Source organism: Dendrobates tinctorius, unplaced genomic scaffold (genome assembly GCF_039654945.1).
Source record: "Dendrobates tinctorius isolate UK_male_01 unplaced genomic scaffold, ASM3965494v1 ptg000020l, whole genome shotgun sequence".
In the NCBI taxonomy this organism is placed as follows: Eukaryota; Metazoa; Chordata; class Amphibia; order Anura; family Dendrobatidae; genus Dendrobates; species Dendrobates tinctorius.
The window spans coordinates 442,501-455,923 of NW_027361688.1; the positions used below are offsets into that span (position 1 = coordinate 442,501).

Here is a 13,423-nt window from a genome sequence, read left to right on the forward strand (position 1 = left end):
GCCTAGACGGGCAGGATGGGCGATGATAAGTAGTACTGAGGTCAGTAATCTGTGACTGATGGGTGGGAGCCCTGCCTCTCTCCTACCTCCTGGCTCTCCCAGCTCTACCTTTGATCAGTCAGGATGCCACAAAGTTATTATTGCATTGACATTGTGCCATCCAGAAGATAAGCCAGGAAAGCCGCTAGGTAAGGAGATTCGCAGGGTCAAAGGTTACGGACCTTATTACTTTGTTTTTTTCTACTTCTCATTGTCCGGTCCATCTCGGCTACGTCTAGCACACAATATCTAGAGAACAAGTTTTTGGATAACGGGGCATTTACACTGCATGATTATCGCTACTGAACCTTCCCTGGAATTCTGGTTTAGTGATAATTGTATTGATCACCTGATGAACGAGCAAAATACTCATTGCTCCCGGTGTCTGTCATTGTCTGATGGCCGATCAGTGAGCTCAGCAGCTCTGAGTGGCGTGTGCTGTCATCTCAAGCAAGGTGGCAATAAATTGGGGGGGAATCTGAGGGGCAGAAGCGGACACAAGAGGGTCCCTGTGCAAGAAAAGTGTATGCGCCCTTTGGAGTCCAGTCGTTCTGCTATGGCAGGAGCTCCTCGCTGCTTTGGGCATGGAGAAGTGACCCCTTACCTCTTGGGCCCCTATGCGGCTGCACCAAGGATACGTCCACCACAGCTGAGAGGAATAAAGATGCCGCTGGATCACAAAAATATATGGGAACACTACGTGACGGCTGCTTTCAACATTTGGGCTGCAAATTCCTTTAGTAAGACCTCCGAAGTATGAAAAGCAGCACTTCTGGTGTCACTCCATCACATGTCCCACTCTTGATTTACAGCATTTGTTCTCCACTTCATTCCTGGCCTGCACTTCTTATTAGGACATAGTCAGAGCCAAAAATCTACGCCAGACGTCTGGTATTTACACCTGGCGCAAAAATAGAAGTGACAAATAATAATAAAAGCATCATTTTTATTTAGAAAAATCAATTTAAAATAATTATTTGAAAGTATAAAATTCCGGAATAAACTGGAAATATACTGGAAGGCTGAAGCTCCTATATGTTGGTAGCAGCGCAGGTATACGATACCAGTGTAGTAATAAGGGGCCATTTCCATGGGACACCGGACGTAGAGCGCGTCCCATACAAACGCTGTGTAATCTGTATATCGTACACACGCTGTGAGACCTGCTGGGAGGCAGCACAAAAAGGGTTAATCTTCCCCTCATAGGCTTCATCATGTGACCCAGCTCTGCAGAAGCTTCTAGAACAAACGCTCCTGGGCAGTCAGCCAATGACAGCAGCTGTAAGAGTCACATGAGAGTGGGAGGAGCTAAATCCTGTGAGGTAGTTAAGACTTGAAGGTCAGACATTTTGTGAGAGGAGTGAGAGGAGGAAGCCATTTTGTAGGAAGAGGAGTTTCCTCCCCCCGGACTGCCGGGTCCAGAAGGGACTAATAAAATACGGGGCGGACAGTCCTCATATTAGGAAAGTCCTAGTGCGCCTCCTGGAGGAAAGACGACCTCGGGGCAGAATCATTGATTGGTCCCTCAGAGATCTGCCTGCCCGCAGGTACAAGTCGGCCTTCAGCTGTGAGTGTGAGCCTGACACTAATTCTACCCTTTGTATATAATTACTCGCCCCGTTATCATCAGTAACGAGACCGTTCTGTGAGAGTCCAGACGGCTTCTTCATGACTGGGGAATAGCTGCACAAACTACTATCACCACCATCATCCTCTACTGAAAGAGGCAGCTGCTGTGCAGTCCTGACATTGTGGAGCTTGGTGAGCGAGTAATTTGTGAGGGGAGGAGGCTCATGGTGACAGGAAGCATGGCCGCCGGGAGGAACATTATAGAGACCAGGAGTAGCACCCTCTGCCCTACACCACATGAGGTTACCACAGAAGTGGCCGCACCAGCGGGATATTATATATAGTGGAGACTGAGTTATCATATAATGTTGATGTTGAAGGAAGTAGATGAGAAAATTACCTCAGAAAGTGTCAGTGTTTACTGCTGTAAAGAACTTGTCCTGCAGCACAGCGGCCGCCCTCAGAGGCTGCACCCAGACCGGCGGCTGCTTTATTGGAAGCCGTGATCGGTTATAATTGCAATACCCTGTGATTTCCACTGTGTTTTCCCAATTATTGCATAGATGCCTTGTGTGTGAAGCCGGTGATCTTCAGGGTCCAACAACCAGAAGCAGAGATGGGCAAAGCCGAACTGTAAAGATCGACGTCCGTACCGAACACCTACTGTTCACAGACACCGATCACTGACTTCACCAGGAGTCTGTGTTACTGTTCTGGTTCAGCCCCTGAACACCGGGTGTTTGTTGCGCTGTTATGTGGATGACAGGACGGCAAACACCGCTTCTGATTGGCGGTAAACTCATTACCGACGGTCAGACAGCCGCGGCTCCCACACTGTCAAATGACAGCGTGATCCCACAGCTGTGATGGTAGTGAAAAAGTTTACTACTGCTCCCATCAGCCATCGCCTGCTGCCGCTAATAAAAGTGAGAGCAGGAGGCGATTGATGGGAGTATTCATCAGCCAGTGCCTGCGCTGTAAATAAATAATTAAAAAAAAAAAACAGGGTGGGTTCCCCTGTATTTTTGATAACCAGACAGGCAAAACTGACAGCTGGGGGCTGCACAATATATCTAGAGATGAGCGAATATTTCAATCTTCGGTTCGGATTACGATCGCCGATTTTGAAATATTCAACGATTTATTGGTCAAATATTTGCCAAACATATCCGAATGTCATTGGAGTCAATGGGAGGCAAAAACAAACGCATACACAACACAGGCCCAAAAGCTGCCAAAACACATCAAATTAGGGACAGACACCAGGAAAGTGGCTTCAATTTACCCACAGTACAAATTGTAGCATAACACTGTGCAATCAGCCAGGCATGAGGTATCGGGGTCTGGGACAGCATTTACAGGATTGAATTGAACTTCAAATTAAGATGAGGTTGGTGAGGCATTGGTGTAGGCCTCCTATGTTGGGAGCCCTGATACCACATGCAACAGCTCAACCTGCTTTTATGCTGAGTCACACTCAGGTGGCACAAATATCAGTTTCATAGATTATTATCAGAAAAATGTAAGGCTAGTAACACGGGTAGTGGCCTCAAAGGAAGCGGAGGCCTGCCGGTCTCGGATGCCTACTGCTACCAAAGTGGCATCAATTTTACGAGAGCAGAAATAGTATAATAGGGAATGAGACGCCTTCCACTACACACAACCCAGCAAATGTAGACCCAACTAGGAGTGTTAACATTTCAAACAGTTAGTGGCAGACACCAACAAAGTGGCATAAATTTCACCAGAGTAGAAATAGTATAATGGTGAGTGACATCTCTTCAACTACAGCCAACCCAGCAGATGTAAATCCAACCAGGAGTGTTCACATTTCCAACAATTAGTGGCAAACACCACCAACGTGGCTTGATGTCTGATAGACTCCTCTCCATTACTGACCCCAGGGCTTGATGTCTGATGGATCCCTCTCCATTACTGACCCCAGGACTTGATGTCTGGTAGACGCCTCTCCATTACTGACCCCAGGGTTTTATATCTGATAAACAACTCTCCATTACTGACGCCAGGGCTTAATGTCTAATAGACCCCTCTCCATAATGAACACAAGAGCTTGATGCCTGATAGACCTCTCTCTATTACTAACCCCAGGGCTTGATGTCTAATAGAAAACTCCCCATTACTAACCAAAAGACTTGATGTCTGATAGACACCTCTTCATTTCTAACCTTGGGGCTTGATGTCTGATAGACACCTCTCTGTTACTATCCCCAGGGTTTGAAGTCTGATACCATGTCTATCAATTACTGACCCCAGGGCTTTATGTCTGATAGACCCATTTCCAACAATGACCTCAGGGCTTGATGTCTGAAAGACACCTCTTCATTACTAACTCCAGGGCTTGAAGTCTGATAGACCTCTCTACATTACTGACCCCAGGGCTGGAGGTCTGGTGGGCGCCTCTACTTTACCGACCCCAGGCCTTGATGTCTGATATACCCCTCTCATTACTGACCCCAGGGCTGGAGGTCTGGTGGACGCCTCTACTTTACTGACCCCAGGGATTGATGTCTGATAGACCCCTCTCCATTACTAACCCCAGGCCTTGATGTCTGATATACCCCTCTCATTACTGACCCCAGGGATTGATGCCAGATGTGATTTTTGACAAATCATATCTGATATCATCCCCAACTACCATTACCCCGATTGCCACCGCACCAGGACAATCGGGAAGAGTGAGGATGAAGTGCCAGAATCCCCATCACACGTGATTCGCAAAGAATCGTGTATCTAATTCCATCATGAGCATGTGTGATACGCCATAGACCCGTGTATGTAATCCCATCAGGGGCATAGGTGATACACTCCAGATCCATGCATCTAATTCCATCATGGACATAGGTTATACACCCAAGACCCATATATCTAACCCCATCATTAGCATGTGTGATATGCCCCATCCCCATGTATCTAATCCCATCATGGGCATGGGTGATACACCCCCAGACCTGTGTATCTAAACTCATCTTGATGGATACGGCCCAGACCAGTGTATCTAATCACATGATGTGGTACAATACACTGTGCCCTGTATCTAGATACGTGGAGTGTAACCCACGCTGAAATTAGTTGTGCACGTGATACACTCCACTTATCTAACCCCAGCTTATGATTCAGAGAGCAGTACACTAACTAACAGAATCAGCTGCCGTCCACCCTCGGTGAAACTGTCTACTTGTCAGTGCCACTCTGCAGTCACCAATAAAATGGCTCCTATGATCCTAAATTTAACCCTTTCTTTTTTTAAACACCCAGAAGAGGAGGAGAGGAGTGATGTCACACACATGTGATCAGACCCCGCCCACATTTACTGCAGTCCTAATGTCAGCTAATTGTACACTAGGTTTTCATGGCAAATTTAAGCAGCTGCTCCCCCTAGTGTTTCATAGTGGAAATACCAAACATCTCTTTCAATGGAAGTCTTCAAACAGAGGCTGGACAGACATCTGTCTGAGATGATCTAGTGAAGCCTGCATTGAGAAGTGGGTTGGACACCATGACCTTGGAGGTCCCTTCCAACTCTAGCATACTAGGATTTTTTAATTTTTTTGGCACCTTCCTTCTAACTGAGCTCAGAATAAGCAGAGATACAAATGAAAAAAACTGCTGAATCCACATATATCAGCCTACTCAGCTTCTCTTGCTTTACAACCTTGGTGTGGGACTCACACCAGTCCCAAAAACAGGACTGTGAAATGCCCCATGGGAATAGAGCGGTGATCACACGTGAGCCACTGCTTCTTTTGGGACGTTCGCTTGATTATTTCCAACAGTTTCATATTCAATGGAGTTTCTACAATGCAAACTGTCGATGCTCCTAAACTAGTCATAAAAGCACAAAGGCAAAATAGAGAAAAAAGTGCAGCCCAGGTTATTTTCCCAGAGGAAAAGGAAAAAACATCACACTTCAGCCCTGATCACAATAATGATCCTCGTTATCACTGAACTTTGAGCAAAACCATAAAAGTTGAGCCACAGATTTTCTGGTAAACAAGAATCACACATTTGTTCGTTTTTCTTTCTGCTCTGAGCGATGGCGTCTGCAGGTCTAAGAAATGAGCTGAGCTGCTCCATCTGTATGGAGATATATACAGATCCCGTAACCCTGAGATGTGGACACAACTTCTGCCGGGTCTGTATTGATGGAGTGCAGGATACAGAGGGCGGGTATGGAGAATATTCCTGTCCTGACTGTAGAGCAACATTTCACAAGTGGCCTCCACTACAGAAGAACATAACTCTGTGTGATGTGGTGGAGAATGTCCGGGCTACTCAGCCACATCAGGAGATCACCGGGATCTACTGCACTTACTGCATTCACTCTCCTGCACCTGCTGTTAGATCCTGTCTACACTGTGAGGCTTCTCTGTGTCATAATCACCTAAAAATTCACAGTAAAGGAGCAGAACACATCCTCACTGATCCCAGCACTTCTCTGGAGACCAGGAAATGTTCTGTCCATAAGAAGATCCTAGAATATTACTGCACTGAGGACGCTGCTTGTATCTGTGTGTCCTGCAGATTGGCCGGAGAACATCGGGGACACCGTGTGGAGATGCTGGAGGAGGCCTCTGAGAAGAAGAAGAAGAAACTCAGAAATGATATCCATAAACTGATCAGAAAGAGAGAGGAGACCGAGGAAAGAGTCCGGAGTCTGGAGGAGCGAAAGAGAAAAGTTAAAGAAAAATCATCTGGAGAAGCCGAGAGAGTCACTGCCCTGTTTATAGACATCAGGAGACGGGTGTACAACCTGGAGAAAAAGGTCCTGAGTGAGATCTCCAGGCGGGAAGAGGAGGTGTCACTGTCACTGTCTGCTCTGATCCATCAGCTGGAAATAAAGAAGGACGAGCTGTCCAGGAAGATGAGGCACATTGAGGAGCTGTGTAACATGACGGATCCACTGACTGTCCTACAGGAACCAGACACCGGTGACTTGTGTGATCCTGAGGAGGAGGGACGTGATGAGGACACAGGAGGACAAGATGGAGGTGATGAGGACACAGGAGGACATGATGGAGGTGATGAGGACACAGGGGGACATGATGGAGGTGATGAGGACACAGGAGGACATGATGGAGGAGATGAGGACACAGGGGGACATGATGGAAGTGATGAGGACACAGGAGGATGTGATGGAGGTGATGAGGACACAGGAGGACGTGATGGAGGTGATGAGGACACAGGAGGACATGATGGAGGTGATGAGGACACAGGAGGACATGATGGAGGTGATGAGGACACAGGAGGACATGATGGAGGTGATGAGGACACAGGGGCACATGATGGAGGTGATGAGGACACAGGGAGACATGATGGAGGTGATGAGGACACAGGAGGAAATGATGGAGGTGATGAGGACACAGGAGGACATGATGGAGGTGATGAGGACACAGGAGGACATGATGGAGGTGATCGGGGTGAGGAGCTGATCTCACACATATCACACACATTATCTGCTATGATAAGAGATATAAATGTGACCTTCTATGTTCAGGATCCTGCAGACATATTACTGGATGTAAACACGGCTGCTAATAATCTCCTTATATCAGACGACCTGAAAACTGCGACCTGGACACTAATAACACAGAATCGTCCAGAAACAGCAGAGAGATTCCTGTATAATCAGGTGATGAGCGGGAGGAGATTTACCTCAGGACGACATTACTGGGATGTGGAGATCAGTGGGTCATGGGAGTGGAGTGTGGGGATGTGTTACCCCAGTATAGACAGGAGGGGGCGTCACTCATACATTGGATATAATAAGAAGTCCTGGGGTTTATATGGAGGAAAGGTGTATACTATTAATCAGTTTTCAGTGAAACATGACAGTAAAGTGATCCCGATACCTCACCGGATCTCCAGTGATGGGGTCAGGATATGTCTGGATTATGAGGCCGGGCAGTTGTCCTTTTATGAGCTGTGTGACCCCATCAGACACTTACACACCTTCACTGCCGCCTTTTCCGAGCCTCTACATGCTGTGTTATATGTATATAAAGGTTCCATAAAGATATCAGGAGGAGCCGTAAATGAAGGAGAATCAGCCTGGAGACTGGTGACATCATAGCTTTAACAATCTGATTGGTGTACACTCGGCCAGTAGCAGGCAGCAGTGGGAGGAGCTACAGCTGAGCTCATTTTCTCCAGGACTCTATATAAACAGGGATCTACAGGGGAACATTCCTCTTGTAGAGCCACGCCGGAGTGAGGAGACTTATAGGCCATGCACTGCTCCTCTGGGAAATGAAATACGTGAACTGTCTCTTCAGAGAGGAAAAGGACTTGACTCTAGTGTCATTATTGGAAGGTGTAATCCTAAAAGTCAGTTTCCACCCTGTAACGAATCTTGTCACATGACTTAGGATAAAAGCTGGAGAGCGTCTGGTCGGACTTTTATCCTAAGTCATGTGACAAGTCTCATTGAATGGTCAATATTTCCAATAGGTGGCACTAGAGCTTAAGTCCTCTTCATCGCCACAGAGACAATTTACATATCCATACAAACATTAACCCCTTAAGGTCTATGGACTCTTTGATTGAGGAAAATTATATATATATTACTGTTTTTCTTTAGTTGTACTAAGTTTCAGGCTGAAATCTTCATTCTCAGATCTCCTAATATGCAGATCACAATCTTTTCCTAGTTTCAGACTCTTCTCCAGTGGTCGTGTCCCTCTCAGTAATACAGGTTGGATGTGAGGTCTGCCGTCTTCTTCAGATCTTATGTGTCAGCTGGACTGATTTCCCAGGCATAATACCTACAATTGCAAAATGGTAGAAAATGTGCAATGAAGGTTATTTAGAAATACAGTGTGAAGGTGACCATATTATTAAAACCAGCACTCCAACATTTTAACCCATATATTGTCATGTAGTCTATTATAACAGTATAATGTAGAGACCTTTTATCATATATCCATGTTTTAGAGATGCACAGTAAATTCATACTTCTGTCCATATACAGACTAGCGCCTGAGTCATCATCAAGCTCATATAAGTGTAGCATTCACCTTATGCCTCTGTTCACACTCTGTTCCTGTACACTACCTGCCTTACCATTTTTATCTCCTGCCATTTCCTTACATCACTATATCTGCTTGTGCGGTATTATATTATTGTTAGCCAATTGCTAGCAGAGCTTAATCGTCCTGCAATACAATGGGACTTGTAATAACTGAGCAGTGTAGGGCTGAGACACAAGCTGGGCTGTGTTTGTTGCCTGCGGCTGACAGATCAGTGATGTGAAACTGCATATGCCACTCTGTTGATACCTAAAGCAAAAGATTATTTTCTGCCATATGCATAAACTTTTAACATTTTCAGTTTCACATCACTGATCTGACCTCTGACATTGCAGAGTCGTAGGGCCCAATTTTTGAAAATTTTCACACTCTAATTCTATTGTAAAAGCTTTGAAAAGTTCCTACATTTAGGGACGGGGGCATGAGGCCACAGCTCGTCAAATTCATGACGAGCTGTGGAGTTCCATTCACCAGAAATCTCATTCCAGTCCTTGACTGGAGTGAAATTTCTGGTGTAGTGCACGGAAGAGAATGCCACTCGTCAGATGTCCGAGATTCATGAAGAGGCATGCATGTGTTCATAAATCAGGAGCATTTGGCTCCAACATGACCCCTCATCAAAACCAGCATGAACAGCACTGATATTGATAAAATGGGGCCTAAGTGTACATTTTGTTATGCAGTTTCAGCCTGTCTCCCTGCCTCCTGCTTGTGACAGGTTTTTCATTAAGGCTTTTAAAAGTGTTTATTGGCATCTCAGAAATACAATACTAGCTATTCTGATCCCATAATGGCATATTCCTAATGTAATTTTGCCAAGTTGCTCCCTTTTGTGGTCTATTTCTTATGTAAATTGAGGAGAGGGTGGGTGACGGCCAACATCAACATGAAAGTGTAAAATTTGGGGGGGGGGAGCTGCTAGGAGAGATCTTGTGCTTATCTGAACTAATCCTGTAGCTCATAGAACGTTCTCAACACCTAGGAGATGGCTATCCTGGCTGCATCGGGGAGCGTGTACTACACCGGTGATCAGACCGGGATTACATGGCACATGTGGTGCAAACTGAGAAGACATAACTGAGCTGGGATGAGGCCTATTACACTAATAGAGTTTACTGGTGAATTGTAGGCCCCACACAAATTACACTGGATTGCTTCCCTTAGGGCTTATTTATTTTCATTTTGCTATTATGACTAGTGTTGAGCAGTCCAATACCGCAAGTATCGGGTATCGGCCGATATTAGCTGTATCGGAATTCCGATACTTAGTTCCGATACTTTTTTCATATCGAATACCGGAATTGGAAGTTCCCATAATGCTAGGAGCCCGCTCGATTTGATTCAGCCAATGGGGATCCTCAGAAGTGTGGGCACATCCTGTTAGGCATGTAGGCATGTTAACTACTGGCATGGCTGTGATTGGCTGTTGAAATGATGTCATGATGCACTATAAAAAGCGCTGCAGCCGCCATTTCTGGTCACTCTGCTGTGAATTCAGTTAGGGACAGGCTGCTGTTGAAGACTGTGAGGGACAGTTAGAAATAGCGATTCTAAAAACATATAGTGCTTAACCCAGGCTACATAAACCACCACTGTAGCTTGCTTTTCCCTAGCAGCGCTGTTTTCACAGCTGTCTGCAAGGGCTGTGTGAGTGCAGACCCATGCTGTGTAGTGTGTCCTGCAGGCACGTCTGCTTGTAGGCCGCTCAGCGTGTGTCTCTGCCTCATACACATTTTTCTTTTATTGCTGCTTTTTTTTTCTCCTCTATAGTGTGCTTCCATACGTATCCATATACGTTGGTTGCAAACATAAAGGAGTGGACAGCGGAGCCTTTCAGCAGCCTTTCAGTGCTATAGCCCATTTCTCTGCACTGTTTTTGGCTGTCTGATAGGTCTCTCTGTGTGTGAGTGCAGCTCACGTTGCAGTGTGTTCTACAGCCACCGCTAGCTGTAGTCCGCTCAGCGTGCGTCACTGCCTCATACATAGTCCTTTTTTTGCAGCTAATTTAGCCAGATTTTTGCTCCTATATTAGTGTGCTTCCAACCGCATCCATTGTCATTGGTTGGTTGCAAACACTATATAGGATTAGATAGAGGAGCCTTTTTGCTGGCTTGTGCCCTTCAGGGCCAGCCAGGCTAGTATCACCCTATTCTTTGGAGCCTCATCGATTGCATTGTAGGTTAGCTTCCTGCATTGTAATCGCTCCAAACAGTTTGTGATACTATAGCTTTCAAACTTTGGTCACATCCTTTCCTTTCCCCCCACCCAAAAAAAAGGAAATAAAGTTCACCAAACACTCCACTTTACAGTTGTCTTGGCCACATTAGATCATATTAAAGTGTAGTACACATACTCTTAGCCAAATTAGTGTTTCTTATACTGGTTAGCAGGTGTTCAGGAATAAGAACACTAAGCCACCCCTTTTTTACTTTTCTGCCTATCTTTATCAGTCTACCAAGATGAAGAAGGCAGGGAGTAAGGCACGTGGTCGTGGCCGTGGAGTTTCAGCAGGGAGAGGACGGGGGGATTCAGCAGGGAGAGGACGTGGGGATTCGGTGTCTGCTGCGGCCACCAGTGACCCGGCATCCCCCACTTTTACCAGGCAACAGTCCTTCATGCGCAGCTTTGTAGGACCTCGCCGTACCCCACTGCTGCGTGACGAACAAATTGAAGCCGTTGTCGGATGGATGGCAGCTAAAGCATCCACTTCAATGACTTCCGCATCCTCCCAAGGCCAGAGCACTGAAGAGCAACCATCTGTCTCTTCACCACCTGCCAAATTGCCCAGGCAGTCTGAGAGCCCTGGACAGGAGCCATCTCAATCTTTACTTCTGTTCTCAGAATCTGTTGGCTTGGAAAGAGGTGGCCAGCCAAGCAGCATTCTAGAGCGTGAAGAAGAGGGAGTATGCAGTGATGCGCAACTGCTTTGTCCCTCTGAATCTGAAGAGGCGGGTGGGCCAGTGCCTATGGTCAGCACACCTCAGTATGCATCAGATGATGATGAGACTCAGTTGCCAATTTCTGGTGCGTACGGTGCTGGCGAGACAACCCAGAACCAGCCGGTGCTTGAAGAGGGGAGTGGAGATGATGAGGTCCTGGACCCATCATGGCGTCAGCCACAGGAAGGTGGTGGGAGCAGCTCTGAGGAAGAGATTCCCCGAACGGCCAAAAGAGGAGGGAGAGGGCGGGGGCAGACTTGGTTGCCTGTAGCCTCCACTTTGGCACCCGTGAGGAGCAATCCTCTTCCAAAACACAAAACGGGCGCTCCCAGGACTTGCAGTGCGTGGTCTTTTTTTGACACAGTTGCAGATGACATTTGCTTTGTCAAATGCAAGCTGTGTCATCAGAAAGTGAAACGAGGGAAAAATGTGACCAGCCTCAATACCACAAATATGTGGAAACGTGCGTACCAAGCACGAGGTGGAGTTACACAGACACACTGAAGATGTAGGCCAACCTTCAGCAGCACCTACCACCTCTTCAGCTCGTGTTGGGGCCTCTTCCTCCAGCTCACACACAGCTGGTTCGGCTTCCTCACTGGAACGCCATGGAAGAACCACTGCCACTGTTGTCCAGAGACCCAGTGAAATTCCACCCACTAAACCACGTTCGCAGTCATCAGCACACTCCCAGGCCACTCACCAGCAATCGGTAGCACAGGCATGGGAGAAAAAGCGGCCATACTCGGCAAACCATCCCCGAGCACTGGCTCTGAATGCCGGCATTGCCAAACTACTGGCCCTTGAGATGCTGTCATTCAGGCTGGTGGAGACTGACACCTTCCGGAACTTTATGTCATTGGCAGTTCCACAATACAATGTGCCCAGCCGCTTTTATTTCAGCAGGCAAGCTGTCCCTGCCCTGCAAAAGCATGTGGAGGGAAAAATTAAAAATGCGCTACTAAATGCCGTCAGTAGCAAGGTCCACCTGACCACCGATGCGTGGACCAGTAGCCATGGACAGGGACGATACCTTTCCCTCACTGCCCATTGGGTCAATGTTGTGGAGCCGGGTACAGATCTGGAGAGTGGCTCTGTACGTATTCTGCCAACTCCAAGGATTGCAGGAATGCAGTCTGTACATATTGAGTCCTCCTCCTACTCTAGTTCCTCGGAATCAGCACTGCGTGAGCCTGTTAGGCCAGATATGAGCACAGGTGTGGCCAAACGTCAACAGGCCGTCCTTAAATTAATTTCTTTGGGGAATCGGAGCCACACAGCACAGGAGCTCTGGAATGCCATCAAGCAGGAGAGCGATGTGTGGTTTGTGCCAGCGAATCTCCAGCCAGGTTTGGTAGTGAGTGACAATGGCCGAAATCTAGTGGCAGCTCTGGGCCTAGGCAACCTCACTCACATACCATGTCTGGCACACGTGCTCAATTTGGTCGTGCAGAGCTTTCTGAGGGACTATCCGGACCTTGATGCACTGCTGCACAAGGTTCGCCTAGAGTGTGCTCACTTGCGGCGTTCCAGCATGGCAAGATCGCGCATTGCATTTCTGCAACGCCGATTCCGCCTGCCAGAACATCGCATCATATGTGACCTCCCCACCAGGTGGAATTCAACGTTACATATGTTGGAGCGGTTGTGTGAGCAGCAGGCAGCAGTAATGGAGTACCAGCTGCATCAGGTGCAAACAAGTCGCACTGTGCGCCGGACACACTTCACCACCACTGAGTGGGCCACTATGAGGGACATCTGCCAAGTTTTGCGTGCCTTCGATGACTCCACGCGGATGGCCAGTGCAGATGATGCACTAATCAGCATGAC

At 47.2% G+C, this 13,423-nt stretch overlaps 1 protein-coding gene across 1 annotated transcript; it reads left to right on the top strand.

Annotated features, from left to right (window-relative positions):
* The first annotated feature begins 5,634 nt into the window (after window positions 1–5,634).
* LOC141083206 (E3 ubiquitin/ISG15 ligase TRIM25-like) lies at window positions 5,635–8,492 on the top strand. The gene has a single exon (XM_073567373.1). It carries the CDS (start codon window positions 5,663–5,665, stop codon window positions 7,697–7,699), a length of 2,037 nt encoding a protein of 678 aa, XP_073423474.1. The 5' UTR covers window positions 5,635–5,662; the 3' UTR covers window positions 7,700–8,492.
* Window positions 8,493–13,423: the final 4,931 nt, after the last annotated feature.

Bases quoted from the DNA above. Each gene is read 5' to 3' on its own strand.
- LOC141083206 (XM_073567373.1), top strand. From the start codon at position 5,663: ATGGCGTCTGCAGGTCTAAGAAATGAGCTGAGCTGCTCCATCTGTATG.